We start from the raw sequence: 17,563 nt of genomic DNA on the forward strand, positions 1-17,563 counted from the left end.
CATCCTTTTCATTATTTAAAGGGCATAAGGTACACAGCCCATCTCACCGGCAATGTTACAAATGTCAGTCTGGTCTCCACTTGAATGGAGGACTGCTTGCTTTATGGGCCTCCTCCAGTTCTGAAATGAAAGAAAGACAGGCTCTAATATAGTTGTCTTGCTATATTAGGTCTTCAACAAACACCTTCGAAAGTAGAATGCTCACTGTATATGCTAAGTAAATCATCGTATTGTCAAACTTGGCCTTTCCCTTTGAGAACTCAGCTCTCCGCTCTTTTCTCCGCAGCTTCAGAACTCCAAGACGGTGATTCAGTCCAAAGACGCGATTATTCAGGAGCTCAAGGAGCGGGTGGCTTATTTGGAGGCCGAGGTAAGCGGTAACAATGCCTCAAAATGAAGGCTATATATATATCTATATATATAAAAGAGTGATGGAATCCCGGCGACCAACAAAACAACAAAACTAAACACCCCACAACCTCGAAAATTGACAACATGACCCCTCATCCATGCCTCTAGGTTCATACAACAAAAAGAAAAGAAAAATAAAGTCCTAATTACAGGGAGAAGAATAATTGTTTTTATCCCATTGCTGCCAATTAGAAGGCTAAGCTCTGCCCACTTGGTCTCCTAGCAACCCAATCAGCCCAGGGGACAGGCAGAGTTAGGTCTCACTTAGGCCTCTTCCACACTGCCTATAAAATACAGATTATCAGATTTGAACTGGATTATATGGCAGTGTAGACTCAAGGCCTTTCCACACAGCTATATAACCCATTTATAATCTCATATTATCTGCTTTATGAGCACCAAACCCCCAAAGTCAGACACGAGTGAACTTAATGTCAGGAGAAAACCTTGACCCTTTACCTTGACTACCCCCAATTTCTCAATACTTTATTTCCCATACCACCATACTTCGCCACAGCAACGCGTGGCTGGGCATAGCTCGTGTGTGTATATGTGTGTGTGTGTGTGTGTGTGTGTGTGTGTGTGTGTATATATATATATATATATACACACACACTAGCTGTGCCCGGCCACGCGTTGCTGTGGCGAAGTCTGGTGGTCTGGGAAATAAAGTATTGAGGAACTGGTGGTAGTTAAAGTCAAGGGTAAAGGTTTTCCCCAGACATTAAGTCCAGTCGTGTCTGACTCTGGGGGTTGGTGCTCATCTCCATTTCTAAGCCGAAGAGCCGGCGTTGTCCGTAGACTCCTCCAAGGTCATGTGGGATGACTACATGGAGCGGCGTTACCTTCCCGCCGGAGCAGTACCTATTGATGCACTCACATTTGCATGTTTTCGAACTTCTGGGTTGGCAGAAGCTGGGGCTAACAGTGGGGGCTCTCTCCGCTCCCCCAATTCAAACCTGTGGCCTTTCGGTCCAGAAGTTCAGCAGCTCAGCACTTTAACATGCTGCGCCATCAGGGGATATTATTTCCTAAAGGTTGTGAATATACAATATTTCTGATTGTTTTTTTTGTTTGTTGGAGGCAAGTATGAATGCTGCAATTAGGAAAAATGATTAGGATGTAATGGCCTTGCAGCTTTAAAGCCTGGCTGTTTCCTCCCTGAGTGAATTTTTTGTTGGGAGGTGTTAGCTGGCCCTGATTGTTTCCTGTCTGGAATTCCCCTGTTTATTTACTGTCCTGGTTTTAGAGATTATATTGTTCTGCATTATTCTATCCCAGTAATTATTTCATATTAAAGAAGAATCTCACTTATCCAACATTCGCTTATACAATGTTCTGGATTATCCAACGCAGTCTGCCTTTTCATAATCAATGTTTTTGTAGTCAGTGTTTTAAATTCATTGTAATATTTTAGTGGTAAATTTGTAAATACAGTACAGTAGAGTCTCACTTATCCAACATAAACGGGCCGGCAGAACGTTGGATAAGCGAATATGTTGGATAATGAGGAATTAAGGATAACCCTATTAAACATCAAATTAAGTTATGATTTTACAAATTAAGCACCAAAACATCATGTTAGACAACAAATTTGTCAGAAAAAGTAGTTCAGTACACAGTAATGCTATATAGTAATTACTGTATTTATGAATTTAGCACCAAAATATCACGATATATTGAAAGCATTGACTACAAAAATGCGTTGGATAATCCAGAACATTGGATAAGCGAGTGTTGGATAAGTGAGACTCTACTGTAAATACTACATAGCATTACTGCGCATGGAACTACTTTTTCTGTCAGATTTGTTGTATAATATGATGTTTTGGTGCTTAATTTGTATAACGATTACCTAATTTGATGTTTAATTGGCTTTTCCTGAATCCCTTCTTATTATCCAACATATTCACTTATCCTGCCGGCCTGTTTATGTTGGATAAGTGAGACTCTACTGTATATTGATAATCTTATATTATCTGCTCAGAACTGGATTATCTGAGGCCCCTTCTTCACAGCTGTATAAAATGCACACTGAAGTGGATTATATGGCAGTGTGGAGTCAAGATAATCCAGTGCAAAGCAGATAATATAAGATTATAAATGGGTTATATAGCTGTGTGGAAGGGCCTTGAGTATACACTGCCATATAATCCAGTGCAAATTAGATAATCTGTGGAAGAAGTCTAAGTGAGGCCTAAATCTGCCTGTCCCCTAACTGAAACCTGGCTGTCCCTTGGTTGCTAGGCAACCAAGTGGGCAGAGATCAGCCCTCTGGGCTGAGTGGGTTGCTAGGAGACCAAGTGGGCGGAGCTTAGCCTTCTAACTGGCAGCAATTGGATAAAAGCAATTATTGCTCTCCCTCTAATTAGGACTTTATTTTTCTTTTCTTTTTGTTGTATCAACCTTGAGGCGTGGATGATGGGTTGTGTTGTCAAATTTTGAGGTTGGGGGGCCTGTACTTTTGTTGTTTTATGAATTGCCGTGATGTCATCACTCTTATATATATCTATATCTATATCTATATCTATCTATCTATCTATCTATCTATATATATATATATATATATATATATTTCTGGGGGTTGGTGCTCATCTCCATTTCTAAGCCTAAGAGCTGGCTTTGTCCGTAGGCACCTCCAAGGTCATGTGGCCACTTACATGACTGCATGGAGCACTGTTACCTTCCTGATGAAGCAGTACCTATCGATCTACTCACATTTGCATGTTTTTGAACTGTTGACATAAGCTGGGGCTAACAGCGGAAGCTCACCCCGATCCCCGGATTTGAACTGCTGAACTTTCGGTCAGCAAGTTCAGCAGCTTAGCGGTTCAACCCACTGCGCAACCAGGGACTCCTAATATATATACAGTAGAGTATTGCTTATCCAACATAAACAGGCCGGCAGAACATTGGATGAGCGAAAATGTTGGATAATAAAGAGGGATTAAGGAAAAACCTATTAAACGTCAACTTACGTTATGATTTTACAAATTTAGCACCAAAACATGTTTTACAACAAATAGACAGAAAAAGCAGTTCAATACACGGTAACATTATGTAGTAACTACTGTATTACAAATATAGCGCCAAAACATCGCAATGTATTGAAAACATTGACTTCCAAAACACTGGCTACTAAAAGGCAGACTGGGTTGGATAATACAGAATGTTGGATAAGTGAAGGTTGGATAAGCGAGACACTAATGAGTGTGTATCCTTTAATGATCAGGCATTCCCTTTACTCTGCTGCCCTCTAGTGACATCTTTATTTATTTATTTATTTATTATTTAAACTTATGTCAAACTTGTGTCAAATCACAAACTTGTGATTTGACACAAGATTTGCTGGATCTCAATTACGATATGGCCATGTTCTAGAAGCATTCTCTCATGATGTTTCGCCCACATCTATGGCAGGCATCCTCAGAGGTTGGGAGGTCTGTTGGAGTCCCCCAGGCAGGAAACACCCAGGCTTTGAAGCTGCAAGGCTGTTCAATGCTAATCAACTGCCCAATTGCAGCATTCACACTTGCCTCAAACAGACAAGAGTTCTTTCTCCCACCCTGGACATCATTCCACAGATATATAAAACACGCTTGCCTAGTTTCCAACAGGCCTCACAACTTCTGAGGATGCCTTTTATAAATGTGGGCAAAATGTCAGGAGAGAATGCTTCTGGAACATGGCCAGACAGCCTGGAAAATTTACAGTAACCCAGTGATCCTGGCTATGAAAGCCTTCGACAACACACACACACATACACATGTATGTGTGTGTGTATATGTATGTACAGTAGAGTCTCACTTATCCAACACTCGCTTATCCAACGGTCTGGATTATCCAACGCATTTTTGTAGACAATGTTTTCAATACATCGTGATATTTTGGTGCTAAATTTGTAAATACAATAATTACTACATAGCATTACTGCGTATTGAACTACTTTTTCTGTCAAATGTGTTGTAAAACATGATGCTTTGGTGCTTAGTTTGTAAAATCATAACCTAATTTGATGTTTAATAGGCTTTTCCTTAATCCCTCCTTATTATCCAACATATTCGCTTATCCAACGTTCTGCCGGCCCGTTTATGTTGGATAAATGAGACTCTACTGTATATGATTTATTGTATTTATTGATTGAACATTCCCTTTGCTCTGTTGCCCTCTAGCGGCATTTTGTGGCTTTACACAAGACTTGCTTACAATAATCATAAAACAAATCATAAAGACCCCGGGAAAGAGCAGCCTCTGCTCTTCTGTTTTTATTATTTTTATTATTATTATTATTGTTGTATGACACAGCAAACAAGACAGATATGCTGGATTTCGTATCACAAAATCACAAGTTGAACACTTCCCAAGTGTCTAGGACTGTGTGATGTATTTTCGGATGATGCGCGCAGATCCCAGTAGGGTGGCCTTTTGCTATTATTATTATTATTATTGTATGACACAGCAAACAAGATAGATATGCTGGATTTCGTATCACAAAATAACAAGTCAAACACTTCCCAAGTGTCTAGGACTGTGTGATGTATTTTCGGATGATTCGCGCAAGATCCCAGTAGGGTGGCCTTTTGCTATTATAATTATTATTATTGTATGACACAGCAAACAAGATAGATATGCTGGATTTCGTATCACAAAATCACAAGTCAAACACTTCCCAAGTGTCTAGGACTGTGTGATGTATTTTCGGATGATTCGCGCAAGATCCCATTAGGGTGGCCTTTTGCTATTATAATTATTATTATTGTATGACACAGCAAACAAGATAGATATTCTGGATTTCGTATCACAAAATCACAAGTCAAACACTTCCCAAGTGTCTAGGACTGTGTGATGTATTTTCGGATGATTCGCGCAAGATCCCAGTAGGGTGGCCTTTTGCTATTATAATTATTATTATTGTATGACACAGCAAACAAGATAGATATTCTGGATTTCGTATCACAAAATCACAAGTCAAACACTTCCCAAGCCTTTAGGACTGTGTGATGCATTTTCGGATGATGCGTGCAGATTCCAGTACGGTGGCCTTTTGCAGTTATTATTATTATTGTTATTAATGTTATTAATACTAATTATATTATTATATATTATGTTATTAATAATTATTAAAGTATGACTTCAACTCCCCATCATCCCCGCTTATTGCAGCCTCCTTGGGACAAATGTTTCTGGATTTAGCTGTTTCGTGGCATTGCAACCTATCCTTTCATAGAACCAGGGCAACCATTGTGGTCCGATGTGATTCCTTTTGGGAAATCCCAGGCTGCTAATGCCTTGTCTCTAATGCTCTGCTCCAGTCTTGTGTTGGGAACTTGAGTGTTTTCCTTAAGAATTAATAGTGGCTTGTTGTTGGTGATCCACGGGCAACGTTGCAGCTGAAAACAAAAGACGGGTCTTCCTTTTCCCCCCTCTCTGATTTCCCCAATTTCTGCTTTTTTAAAAGAACCTGGAGATGCACGATCGCATGGAGCACCTCATTGAGAAGCAAACCAACCCCGGGGCCCTTAGCACCAAGTCCCGATCGAAATCAGAGTATGCCAGCAGGTGAGCAAATGGTCAAGCAATCAAAGTGGGATATTATTGTGTATCTAAGTCAAAGAATGTATGTTTGTTTCCTCCGTGGCTTAATGGGTGTGGACCAAACTTGACACAGAGAGCCTTCATTACCCATTGTGTATTTGTTTGTTTGTCTTGCATGCGAAAGACCTATGGTCTAAGCATTAAATAAATTTGGAATTTGGATATATTATATATGCCTTAGACCAGTGATGGCCAACCTGTGACACGCGTGTCATCACTGACACGCCTAGCCATTTTTTGCTGACACGCTGCCGCATGCAGATTGATTGGATGACTATGTCTTTTGTGGCCAAATTTGGTGTGATTTGGTCCAGTGGTTTTGTTGTTTACTCCATGGGAATTATGCACATTACACATACACACACACACATATATATACAGTAGAGTCTCACTTATCCAAGCCTCGCTTATCCAAGCCTCTGGATAATCCAAGCCATTTTTGTAGTCAATGTTTTCAATATATCGTGATATTTTGGTGCTAAATTCATAAATACAGTAATTACAACATAACATTACTGCGTATTGAACTGCTTTTTCTGTCCAATTTGTTGTCTAACATGATGTTTTGGTGCTTTATTTGTAAAACCATAACCTAATTTGATGTTTAATAGGCTTTTCCTTAATCTCTCCTTATTATCCAACATATTCGCTTATCCAAGCTTCTGCCAGCCCGTTTAGCTTGGATAAGTGAGACTCTACTGTATAATGATTCTATTATTATTCTATTATTATTGTAGTATATTATTATACTAGCTGTGCCCGGCCACGCGTTGCTGTGGTGAAGTATGGTGGTATGGGAAATAAAGTATCTTATATTATCTGCTTAGAACTGGATTATATAAGGCCCCTTCTACACAGCTGTATAAAATGCACACTGAAGTGGATTATATGGCAGTATGGAGTCAAGATAATGCAGTTCAAAGGAGATAATATAAGATTATAAATGGGTGATACAGCTGTGTGGAAGGGCCTGGAGTCTACACTGCCATATAATCCAGTTCAAATATGATAATCTCTATTTTATAGGCAGTGGGGAAGAGGCCTAAGTGAGGCCTAACTCTGCCTGTCCCCTGGGCTGAGTGTGTTGCTAGGAGACCAAGTGGCTTAGCATTCTAACTGGCAGCAATTGGATAAAAACAATTATTCCTCTCCCTCTAATTAGGACTTTATTTTTCTTTTCTTTTTGTTGTATCAACCTAGAGGCGTGGATGAGGGGTTGTGTTGTAAAATTTGGAGGTTGGGGGCGGGTTTAGTTTTGTTGTTTTGCTCGGTGCCAGGATTCCATCACTCATTTATATATATAGATTATTACTATTATATTATTATTATATTATTCATTATTCACGACTACATTGAAACTACAATAGAGAGAAATCAGCGTGGAAATTGCAAGAGTTACCATAGATTGTTGTACATGGAAATAATGGTAGTAAATAGTTTTTGATTTATTAAATACAGTTCTATATTACAATTATATATTTTTGTTATTTAAACTATATATATAGTAGAGTCTCACTTATCCAAGCCTCGCTTATCCAAGCCTCTGGATTATCCAAACCATTTTTTGTAGTCAATGTTTTCAATATATCGTGATATTTTGGTGCTAAATTCGTAAATGCAGTAATTACTACATAACATTGCTGTGTAATGAACTACTTTTTCTGTCAAATTTGTTGTATAACATGATGTTTTGGTGCTTAATTTGTAAAACCATAACCTAATTTGATGTTTAATAGGCTTTTCCTTAATCCCTCCTTATTATTATTATTATTAATAATAATAATAATAATATAATATTATATTATCCAAGATATTATTATATTATCCAAAATATTATTATATTATTATATTATCCAAGATCTTCGCTTATCCAAGCTTCTGCTGGCCCGTTTAGCTTGGATAAGTGAGACTCTACTGTATTGTGAAATTATGGTTTTTTTTCTCGAAGTGACACACCACTCAAGTCCTGCTAGGTTTTTTGGTGAATTTTGACACACCAAGTGCAAAAGGTTGCCCATCATTGCCTTAGAGGCATTGAATGTTTTAACTCCTTGCTCTCCTTTGCTGTCCTTTTAGCAAAAGGTTCGCCAAGCCCGTGGGCCCCAAGCCGTTGCCGCTCATCCGCCTGGTGGAAACATGAACCTGAGAAAGGAAGAGGAACCCACTCCGAGCTTCTTGGGGGTCCGTGCCGCCAGCCGCTTTGCCCTGCCGCTTCTCGAACCCGCAGCCGCTGGGGGAAACGTTGGCACCCCTCTGAATGTGACAGAGCCTCCTTTCCGCAAGACCTAGGAACGCACAAGGGACAGTTGAACAGAAAAAACCCACCTTCCTCCATGGATGCCTTCTGCATTTTTGCAATCCTGCCTTTTGCGTCCTTTCTCCCTTTGGCCAAAGAAGGTTAGACATAAATAGACCTAGGTTTCCTTGCTTCGAACCCAATCAAGAGAAGAGAATATTCCACGCCAAAAAGTTCAATATGGCCCCATTTAACAAAATATTATAATAATAATCATAATAATAACTACTACAATTATTATTATTATTATTGATACAGACAGTAATAATAATAGTTATAATAACTACTAATATTATTACTACTTTGTGTCAATAATAAAATAGTTATTATTATTGATACAGACGTAATAATAATAATAATATTGTAACTTATTATTATTATTACTGTCTGTGTCAATAATAATAACTTTTATTATTGACACAGACAATAATAATAATATTGTAACTACAGTAGAGTCTCACTTATCCAAGTTAAATGGCCCAGCAGAAGCTTGGATAAGTGAATATCTTGGATAATAAGGAGGGATTAAGGAAAAGCCTATTAAACATCAAATTAGGTTATGATTTTACAAATGAAGTGCCAAAACATGTTATACAACAAATTTGACAGAAAAAGTAGTTCAATACGCAGTAATGTTATGTTGTAATTAATGTATTTACGAATTTAGCACCAAAATATCATGATATATTGAAAACATTGACTACAAAAATGGCTTGGATAATCCAGAAGCTTGGATAAGCGAGGCTTGGATAAGTGAAACTCTACTGTACTACTACTACTATTATTATATTATTATTACTGTCTTTGTGTCAATAATAAAATAGTTATTATTATTGACACAGACAGTAACAATAATAATAGTAGTAGTAGTTACAATATTATTATTATTATTATTATTATTATTACTCTCTTTGTGTCAATGATAAAATAGTTATTATTGACATAGACAGAAATAATAATAGTTACAATATTATTATTATTACTATTATTATACTGTCTTTGTGTCAATGATAAAATAGTTATTATTGACACAAAGACAGTAATAATAATAATAATAATAGTAGTAGTAGTTGTTGTTGTTATTATAATTATATTTCCTCTAAGGATGTGTTACGTCCTCCAGGTAATTCTGTGGTAGGAAGTGATCATAGACTCACCTTGGAGGAAGTAGGAAATTCATAGATTCACTCCACCTTCTCAGAACTTCCTGTGTCAAAGCAATTCTATGGGAAGTTGTTCATTTCAATAGGGTTTGCAATAAGTTCAGGAACTCATCCTTTGCCGATCGGGGAGTTGTACCGTAGCTTAATTCACACATAACTAAGGCGGTTCCTTTAAATTAGTAAGAAGAACAAAGGATGTTGTTGTTTTTTCTAATTTGAGATATTTTCCAGAAGAGGAAGAGAGCGGAGGGATTGCGACATCCCGCCCAAAATATGCCATTTCTTCCCATATGAGTGTTCACAGAAGGGAAAAATATGGATTTTAGCCTCGTTGGTCGGCGACCTCTAGGGAATCGGTGCCTATTATGTAACTTAGCATAGTGTGTGCGTGTGTATATAAATAAATGCTAAATTGTGTTTAAAATATGTCCGATTGAGTCTGGACTGCTCTTCCTCTATCACTCTGGAGATCCAGGTTTGAATCCCTGCTCCGTGTGAAAGTGAAAATGTGTTTGGCTATATATATATCGGGGTGGCTATTCCATGGCTTGTCGTATCTGGGCCAAACTTGTCACACAGACTCATCAAAACCAACTGAAACAACTATCAGGGTTTGGGGGAACCGAGATGTTGTGAGTTGTAGTTCGCCTACATCCAGAGAGGGCTTGAACCCCACCAAGGATGGATCCGGACCAAGCTTGGAACACAGATATATATAGATAGATAGATAGATTTGTGTGTATATGTATATGTATTTATTTATATATTTTAAATTGTATTGCTATATGTATATATTTGTATGTGCATAGAAGTGTGTATGTATACATTTGTATGTACATAGGTATGTGTGTGTATGTAAATTTCTATATGTATACATTTGTATGTGCATAGGTGTGTGTGTGTGTATATATATATATGTGTGTGTGTGTGTGTGTGTGGTGTATATATATATATATGAGTATATTTCTATATATGTGTGTATGTATACATTTGTATGTGCATAGGTGTGTGTGGTGGTGGCACAGTGTGTTAAAGCGCTGAGCTGCTGAACTTGCAGACCAAAAGATCCCAGGTTCAAATCCCAGGAGCGGAGTGAGTGCCCGCTGTTAGCTCCAGCTCCTGCCAAGCTAGCAGTTCGAAAACATGCCAATGTGAATAGATCAATAGGTACCGCTCCGGCGGGAAGGTAATGGCGCTCCATGCAGTCATGCCAATGGCCACATGACCTTGGAGGTGTCTACGGACAACGCCGGCTCTTCGGCTTAGAAATGGAGATGAGCACCAACCACCAGAGTCGGTCACGACTGGACTTAACGTCAGGGGAAACCTTTACCTTTACTAAGTGTGTGTATATATATATATATATGAGAGTATATATTTCTATATATGTGTATATGTATATATTTGTATGTGCATAGGTATGTGTGTGTAAATTTCTATATGTATATATTTGTATGTGCATAGGTGTGTGTATATATATGTGTGTTTATATATTTCTACAGGTGTGTGTACATTTGTGTGCATAGGTGTATGTGTATATTTCTATATATGTGTGTGTATATACATTTGTATGTGCACAGGTATGTATATGTATATTTATTTCTATATATGTGCATGTGTATAGGTATGTGTATATACATATACATGTGTATGTATACAAGTCTGCGTGTATAGGTATGTGTGTATGTATACATGTGTGTGTAAATATATAAATGTGTGTATACATTTGTATGTGCATACGTATGTATGTGTGTTTATTTCTATGTGTTTGTATGTATACATTTGTATTTGCGTAGATATGTATGTGTGTGCATTTCTGTGTGTACATTTGTGTGTATATAGGTATGTGTGTATACATATACAATGTGTATGTATATTTGTGTGTGTACATATACATTTGTGTGTACATAGGTATGTGTATACATATACAATGTGTATGTATATTTCTATGTGTGTACGTATACATTTGTGTGTTCATAGATATGTGTGTATAAACAATGTGTATGTATATTTATTTCTATGTGTACGTATACATTTGTGTGTGTATAGATATGTATGTATGTGTGTTTATTTCTATGTGTTTGTATGTATACATTTGTGTGTAGATATGTGTGCATTTCTGTGTGTACATTTGTGTGTGCATAGATATATGTGTATACATATACAGTGTGTATGTATATTTATTGTCTGTGTGTGTACGTATACATTTGTGTGCATAGGTATGTATGTATGTGTGTTTATTTCTATGTGTGTGTAGATATATGTGTGCATTTCTGTGTATACATTTGTGTGTGCATAGATATATGTGTATACATATACAATGTGTATGTATATTTATTTGTGTGTGTACGTATACATTTGTGTGCATAGATATGTGTGTATAATTAAACAATGTGTATGTGTGTACGTATACATTTGTGTGCATAGATATGTGTGTATACATAAACAATGTGTATGTGTGTACGTAGACATTTGTATGCATAGATATGTGTATACGTATACAATGTATGTATATTTCTATGTGTGTGTACGTATACATTTGTGTGTGCATAGGTATGTATGTATGTGTGTTTATTTCTGTGTGTGTAGATATATGTGTGCATTTCTGTGTGTACATTTGTGTGTGCATAGATATATGTGTATACATATACAATGTGTATGTATATTTATTTGTGTGTGTATGTATACATTTGTATGCATAGATATGTGTGTATAATTAAACAATGTGTATGTGTGTACGTATACATTTGTGTGCATAGATATGTGTGTATACATAAACAATGTGTATGTGTGTACGTATACATTTGTATGCATAGATATGTGTATACATAAACAATGTGTATGTGTGTACGTATACATTTGTGTGCATAGATGTGTGTATGTGTACACCCATACAGATATTCTCTCCTCTTTCCTTCTTCCGCCTCTGTGCGCCCGGGGGCTTCTGGGAGCCGTAGTCTTGGACGCAGTCTCCTGCGCATGCCTGTGTGAGGAAAGCCGAGCGCGCATGCGTCGTCGCCTCCAGTGGGAGAGGGGGAGCGCTCTACGGAAGCCGGCGAGGGAGCTGAGGGGGGCGTGGCCGGTCGCGTGACGGCGCTCCAGAGAGCGAGCGCGAGAGAGGGCGCCTGTCGGGTCCGCGGCGTTTGGGCTTCTCCTCAGTCCCTCACTCGCGCCAAGATGGCGGACGAGGCGGGCGAAGGGCTGCCGCGCTCCGTGCTGCCGGGCCCGCTGAGGGGAGGAGGAGGCGGCGGCGGCGGCGGAGGAGGAGGAGGCGGAGGCTCGGTCTCGTCGGCTCCTCCGCCGGCTTCCTCCTCCTCGTCGGTGCCGTCTGGGCCTCCGCCGGGCCCTCGCGTGGTGCGCATCGTCAAGTCGGAGTCGGGCTACGGGTTCAACGTGCGCGGGCAGGTCAGCGAGGGCGGGCAGCTGCGCAGCATCCACGGCGAGCTCTACGCGCCGCTGCAGCACGTCAGCGCCGTCCTGGGCGGAGGGGCCGCCGAGCGCGCCGGGGTCCGCAAGGGGGACCGCATCCTCGAGGTGTGAGTGGCCGAGGAAGGAAGGGAGAAGGGGAAGGGAAGGGCCCGGGCGGAGGGAGCGCGCCCTCAGGCAACACTGCGGCGCAGCCCACCTGAGGCGGCCGGGCCTGGCGGCGAGGAAGCTGCCATTCGGGCCAAGACGGGGAAGGTGTTGTGGAAGGGTTTGAGGGACAGGTTGGGCCAAGGGGGTGGCCTTCCCCGGGCCATGTGTGTGTATATGGATACATTTCTATCTGCATAGGCATGTGTGTATATACATATGGGTGTGTATTTCTATGGGTGTGTGTTTCTGTGGGCTTTGGTATATATATGTGTTTGTGTATATATATATATATATATTTCTGTGGCTATGTATATGCATTGATGTGTGCATAGGGATGTGTGTATATACATATATTTGTGTGTGTGTGTGTATATTTCTGTGGCTATGTATATGCATTAATGTGTGCATAGGAATGTGTGTATATACATATGTGTGTATTTCTAGGGGTGTGTATTTCTGTGGGCTTTGGTATATATATGTGTTTGTGTATATATATATTTCTGTGGCTATGTATATGCATTGATGTGTGCATAGGGATGTGTGTATATACATATATTTGTGTGTGTGTGTGTATATTTCTGTGGCTATGTATATGCATTGATGTGTGCATAGGAATGTGTGTATATACATATGTGTGTATTTCTATGGGTGTGTATTTCTGTGGGCTTTGGTATATATGTGTGTGTGTGTATATATATATATATTTCTGTGGCTATGTATATGCATTGATGTGTGCATAGGGATGTGTGTATATACATATATTTGTGTGTGTGTGTGTGTATTTCTGTGGCTATGTATATGCATTGATGTGTGCATAGGGATGTGTGTATATTGGACTAGTCCATGAGGTCACGAAGAGTCGGAAACGACTGAACGAGTGAGACGATATATGTGTGTATATATTTCTGTGGCTATGTATATGCATTGATGTGTGCATAGGAATGTGTGTATATACATATGGGTGTGTATTTCTATGGGTGTGTATTTCTGTGGGCTTTGGTATATATATGTGTTTGTGTATATATATATAAATATATTTCTGTGGCTATGTATATGCATTGATGTGTGCATAGGAATGTGTGTATATACATATGTGTGTGTATTTCTATGGGTGTGTATTTCTGTGGGCTTTGGTATATATATATGTGTTTGTGTGTATATATATATATATATCTGTGGCTATGTATATGCATTGATGTGTGCATAGGTATGTGTGTATATTGGACTAGTCCATGAGGTCACGAAGAGTCGGAAACGACTGAACGAGTGAGACGATATATGTGTGTATATATTTCTGTGGCTATGTATATGCATTGATGTGCGCATAGGTATGTGTGTATATACATATACAGTAGAGTCTCACTTATCCAACATAAACGGGCCAGCAGAAGCTTGGATAAGCGAATATCTTGGATTATAAGGACTGATCAAGGAAAAGCCTATTAAACATCAAATTAGGTAATGATTTTACAAATTAAGCACCAAAACTTCATGTTATACAACAAATTTGACAGAAAAAGCAGTTCAATACGCAGTAATGTTATGTTGTAATTACTGTATTTACGAATTTAGCACCAAAATATCATGATATATTGGAAACATTGACTACAAAAATGGCTTGGATTATCCAGAGGCTTGGACAAGCGAGGCTTGGATTAGTGAGACTCTACTGTATATATATTTCTGTGGCTATGTATATGCATTGATGTGTGCATAGGTATGAGTGTATATACATTTATATGTGTGTGTGTGTATATATTTCTGTGGCTATGTATATGCATTGATGTGTGCATAGGAATGTGTGTATATACATATGTGTGTATTTCTATGGGTGTGTATTTCTGTGGGCTTTGGTATATATGCGTGTGTGTATATATATATATATTTCTGTGGCTATGTATATGCATTGATGTGTGCATAGGGATGTGTGTATATACATATATTTGTGTGTGTGTGTATATTTCTGTGGCTATGTATATGCATTGATGTGTGCATAGGGATGTGTGTATATACATATGTGTGTGTATTTCTATGGGTGTGTATTTCTGTGAGCTTTGGTATATATATGTGTGTGTGTATATATATTTCTGGCTATGTATATGCATTGATATGTGCATAGGTATGTGTGTATATTGGACTGGTCCATGAGGTCACAAAGAATCAGAAACGACTGAACAAGTGAGACGATATATGTGTGTATATATTTCTGTGGCTGTGTATATGCATTGATGTGTGCATAGTTATGTGTGTATATACATATATATGTGTGTGCGTATATATTTCTGTGGCTATGTATATGCATTGATATGTGCATAGGTATGTGTGTATATTGGACTGGTCCATGAGGTCACGAAGAGTCAGAAACGACTGAACGAGTGAGACAATATATCTTTGTATATATTTCTGTGGCTATGTATATGCATTGGTGTGTGCATAGGTATGTGTGTATATACATATATATGTGTGTGTGTATATATTTCTGTGGCTATGTATATGCATTGATATGTGCATAGGTATGTGTGTATATTGGACTGGTCCATGAGGTCACGAAGAGTCGGAAACGGCTGAACGAGTGAGACGATATATGTGTGTATATATTTCTGTGGCTATGTATATGCATTGATATGTGCATAGGTATGTGTGTATATACATATATATGTGTGTGTGTATATTTCTGTGGCTATGTATATGCATTGATATGTGCATAGTTATGTGTGTATATTGGACTGGTCCATGAGGTCACGAAGAGTCGGAAACGACTGAACGAGTGAGACGATATATGTGTGTATATATTTCCGTGGCTATGTATATGCATTGATGTGTAGACTCTCACTTATCCAACACATACAGTTCAGTCTCACTTATCCAACACTCGCTTACCCAACGTTCTGGATTATCCAACGCATTTTTGTAGTCAGTGTTTTCAATACATCGTGATATTTTGGTGCTAAATTCGTAAATAAAGTAATTATTACATAGCATTACTGCGCAAGGAACTACTTTTTCTATCAAATTTGTTGTATAACAAATTTGGTGCTTAATTTGTAAAATCGCGTATCCAAGGTTCTGCCGGCCCGTTTATGTTGGATAAGTGAGACTACTGTATGTGTATGTGTATATTTATTTCTGTATATGTGCATGTATATAGGTATGTGTATATACACACACACACACATATATATATATATATAATGTGTATATGTATTTCTATATTTTTGTGCATTTATACATTTGTGCGTGCGTAGGTATGTGTGTATATGTCTACCTTTTATGTGCATAGGCATGCATGTGTGTATATACAGTAGAGTCTCACTTATCCAAGCTAAACAGGCCAGCAGAATGTTGGATAAGCGAATATGTTGAATAATATGGAGGGATTAAGGAAAAGCCTATTAAACATCAAATTAGGTTATAAGCATCATGTTATACAACAAATTTGACAGAAAAGTAGTTCAATACACAGTAATTTTATGTTGTAATTACTGTATTTACGAATTTAGCACCAAAATATCAAGATATATTGAAAACATTGACTACAAAAATGCATTGGATAATCCAGAACCTTGGATAAGTGAGACTTTACTTATTTCTATATTTGTGTGTATGTCTACATGTGTATGTGCATAGGTATGTGTATATACATATATATAATGTATATATGTATATTTCTATATGTGTGTATGTATACATTTGTGTTTGTTCGGTATGTGTATATATCTGTATACTTTGTGTGTGTGTGTGTGTGTGTGTGTGTATATATATATATATATATATATATATATATATTTATCTCTGTGTGTGTGTATGCATGTGTATTTTGATGTGTGTGTATATACATTTGTATGTGCATAAGTATGTATGTAGATATATGTGTGTATAGATATGTATGTAGATAATGTGTATATGTATATTTCTATTTATGACTGTTTATGTATACATTTGTATGTGCGTGTATATACGTGTGTGTATGTATATGTGCATGTGTATATATATATTTCCGTGTGTGTGTATACATTTGTGTATGCAAAGGTATGTGTGTATATATCAGGGAATGCAGAAGGCATTGTGAGCATTTGGAGGGGAAGGGGTGTCCAGGGGCAAATGGATAAACAGAGGGCAATGTTGCGAAGAGATGTGGGGGAGATTGAGGCATTGGGGATTTTGGAGTGTTTGTAGATACTTAATGAGTTATCAAGATGTGCGACCAAAACAAGATCAGAGGGGATTGGATGCTTTCAGTCTACTGATGCTCTTCAGGCTAAGTGCATAAATGTGTATATGGGATATTTGGGTGGATCCTCAGATAAGATTTGGCCCAACAATGAGTTTTGGTTTGTCTTGCAGATGGAATGTTCTTTGCTTACTTTGAGTCACACCTACCTAGCACAGAATTATACTGTTATACTGTTCACTACTGCATAATGAACCTCTTTGGGTCCTTTGGTCTTTTGTCTACAACTACTTGTGGTTTCTGTGGACCCTTGCTGTGAATTCCTCATGACATTCTTTTCAGTATTTAAAC

At 38.2% G+C, this 17,563-nt stretch overlaps 2 protein-coding genes across 3 annotated transcripts in view; both read left to right on the forward strand.

Annotated features, from left to right (window-relative positions):
* The window catches only part of tuft1 (tuftelin 1), a 68,235-nt gene extending 58,342 nt beyond the window's left edge, over nt 1-9,893 (forward strand). The window contains exons 10-12 of the mRNA XM_062965299.1: nt 287-370; nt 5,870-5,970; nt 8,083-9,893. Coding sequence (XP_062821369.1) covers nt 287-370; nt 5,870-5,970; nt 8,083-8,146 — 249 coding nt within the window. The 3' untranslated portion in view covers nt 8,147-9,893. The remainder of the gene's footprint in view (nt 1-286; nt 371-5,869; nt 5,971-8,082) is intronic.
* A 2,618-nt stretch (nt 9,894-12,511) lies between these two features.
* Nucleotides 12,512-17,563, forward strand: part of snx27 (sorting nexin 27) — a 69,329-nt gene continuing 64,277 nt past the window's right edge. The window contains exon 1 of one of the 2 annotated variants that reach the window (XM_062965283.1): nt 12,512-13,001. In XM_062965283.1, coding sequence (XP_062821353.1) covers nt 12,643-13,001 — 359 coding nt within the window. In that variant the 5' untranslated portion in view covers nt 12,512-12,642. The remainder of the gene's footprint in view (nt 13,002-17,563) is intronic. The other variant, XM_062965282.1, reaches the window with a different exon arrangement.

Source organism: Anolis carolinensis, unplaced genomic scaffold, assembly GCF_035594765.1.
Source record: "Anolis carolinensis isolate JA03-04 unplaced genomic scaffold, rAnoCar3.1.pri scaffold_14, whole genome shotgun sequence".
In the NCBI taxonomy this organism is placed as follows: Eukaryota; Metazoa; Chordata; class Lepidosauria; order Squamata; family Dactyloidae; genus Anolis; species Anolis carolinensis.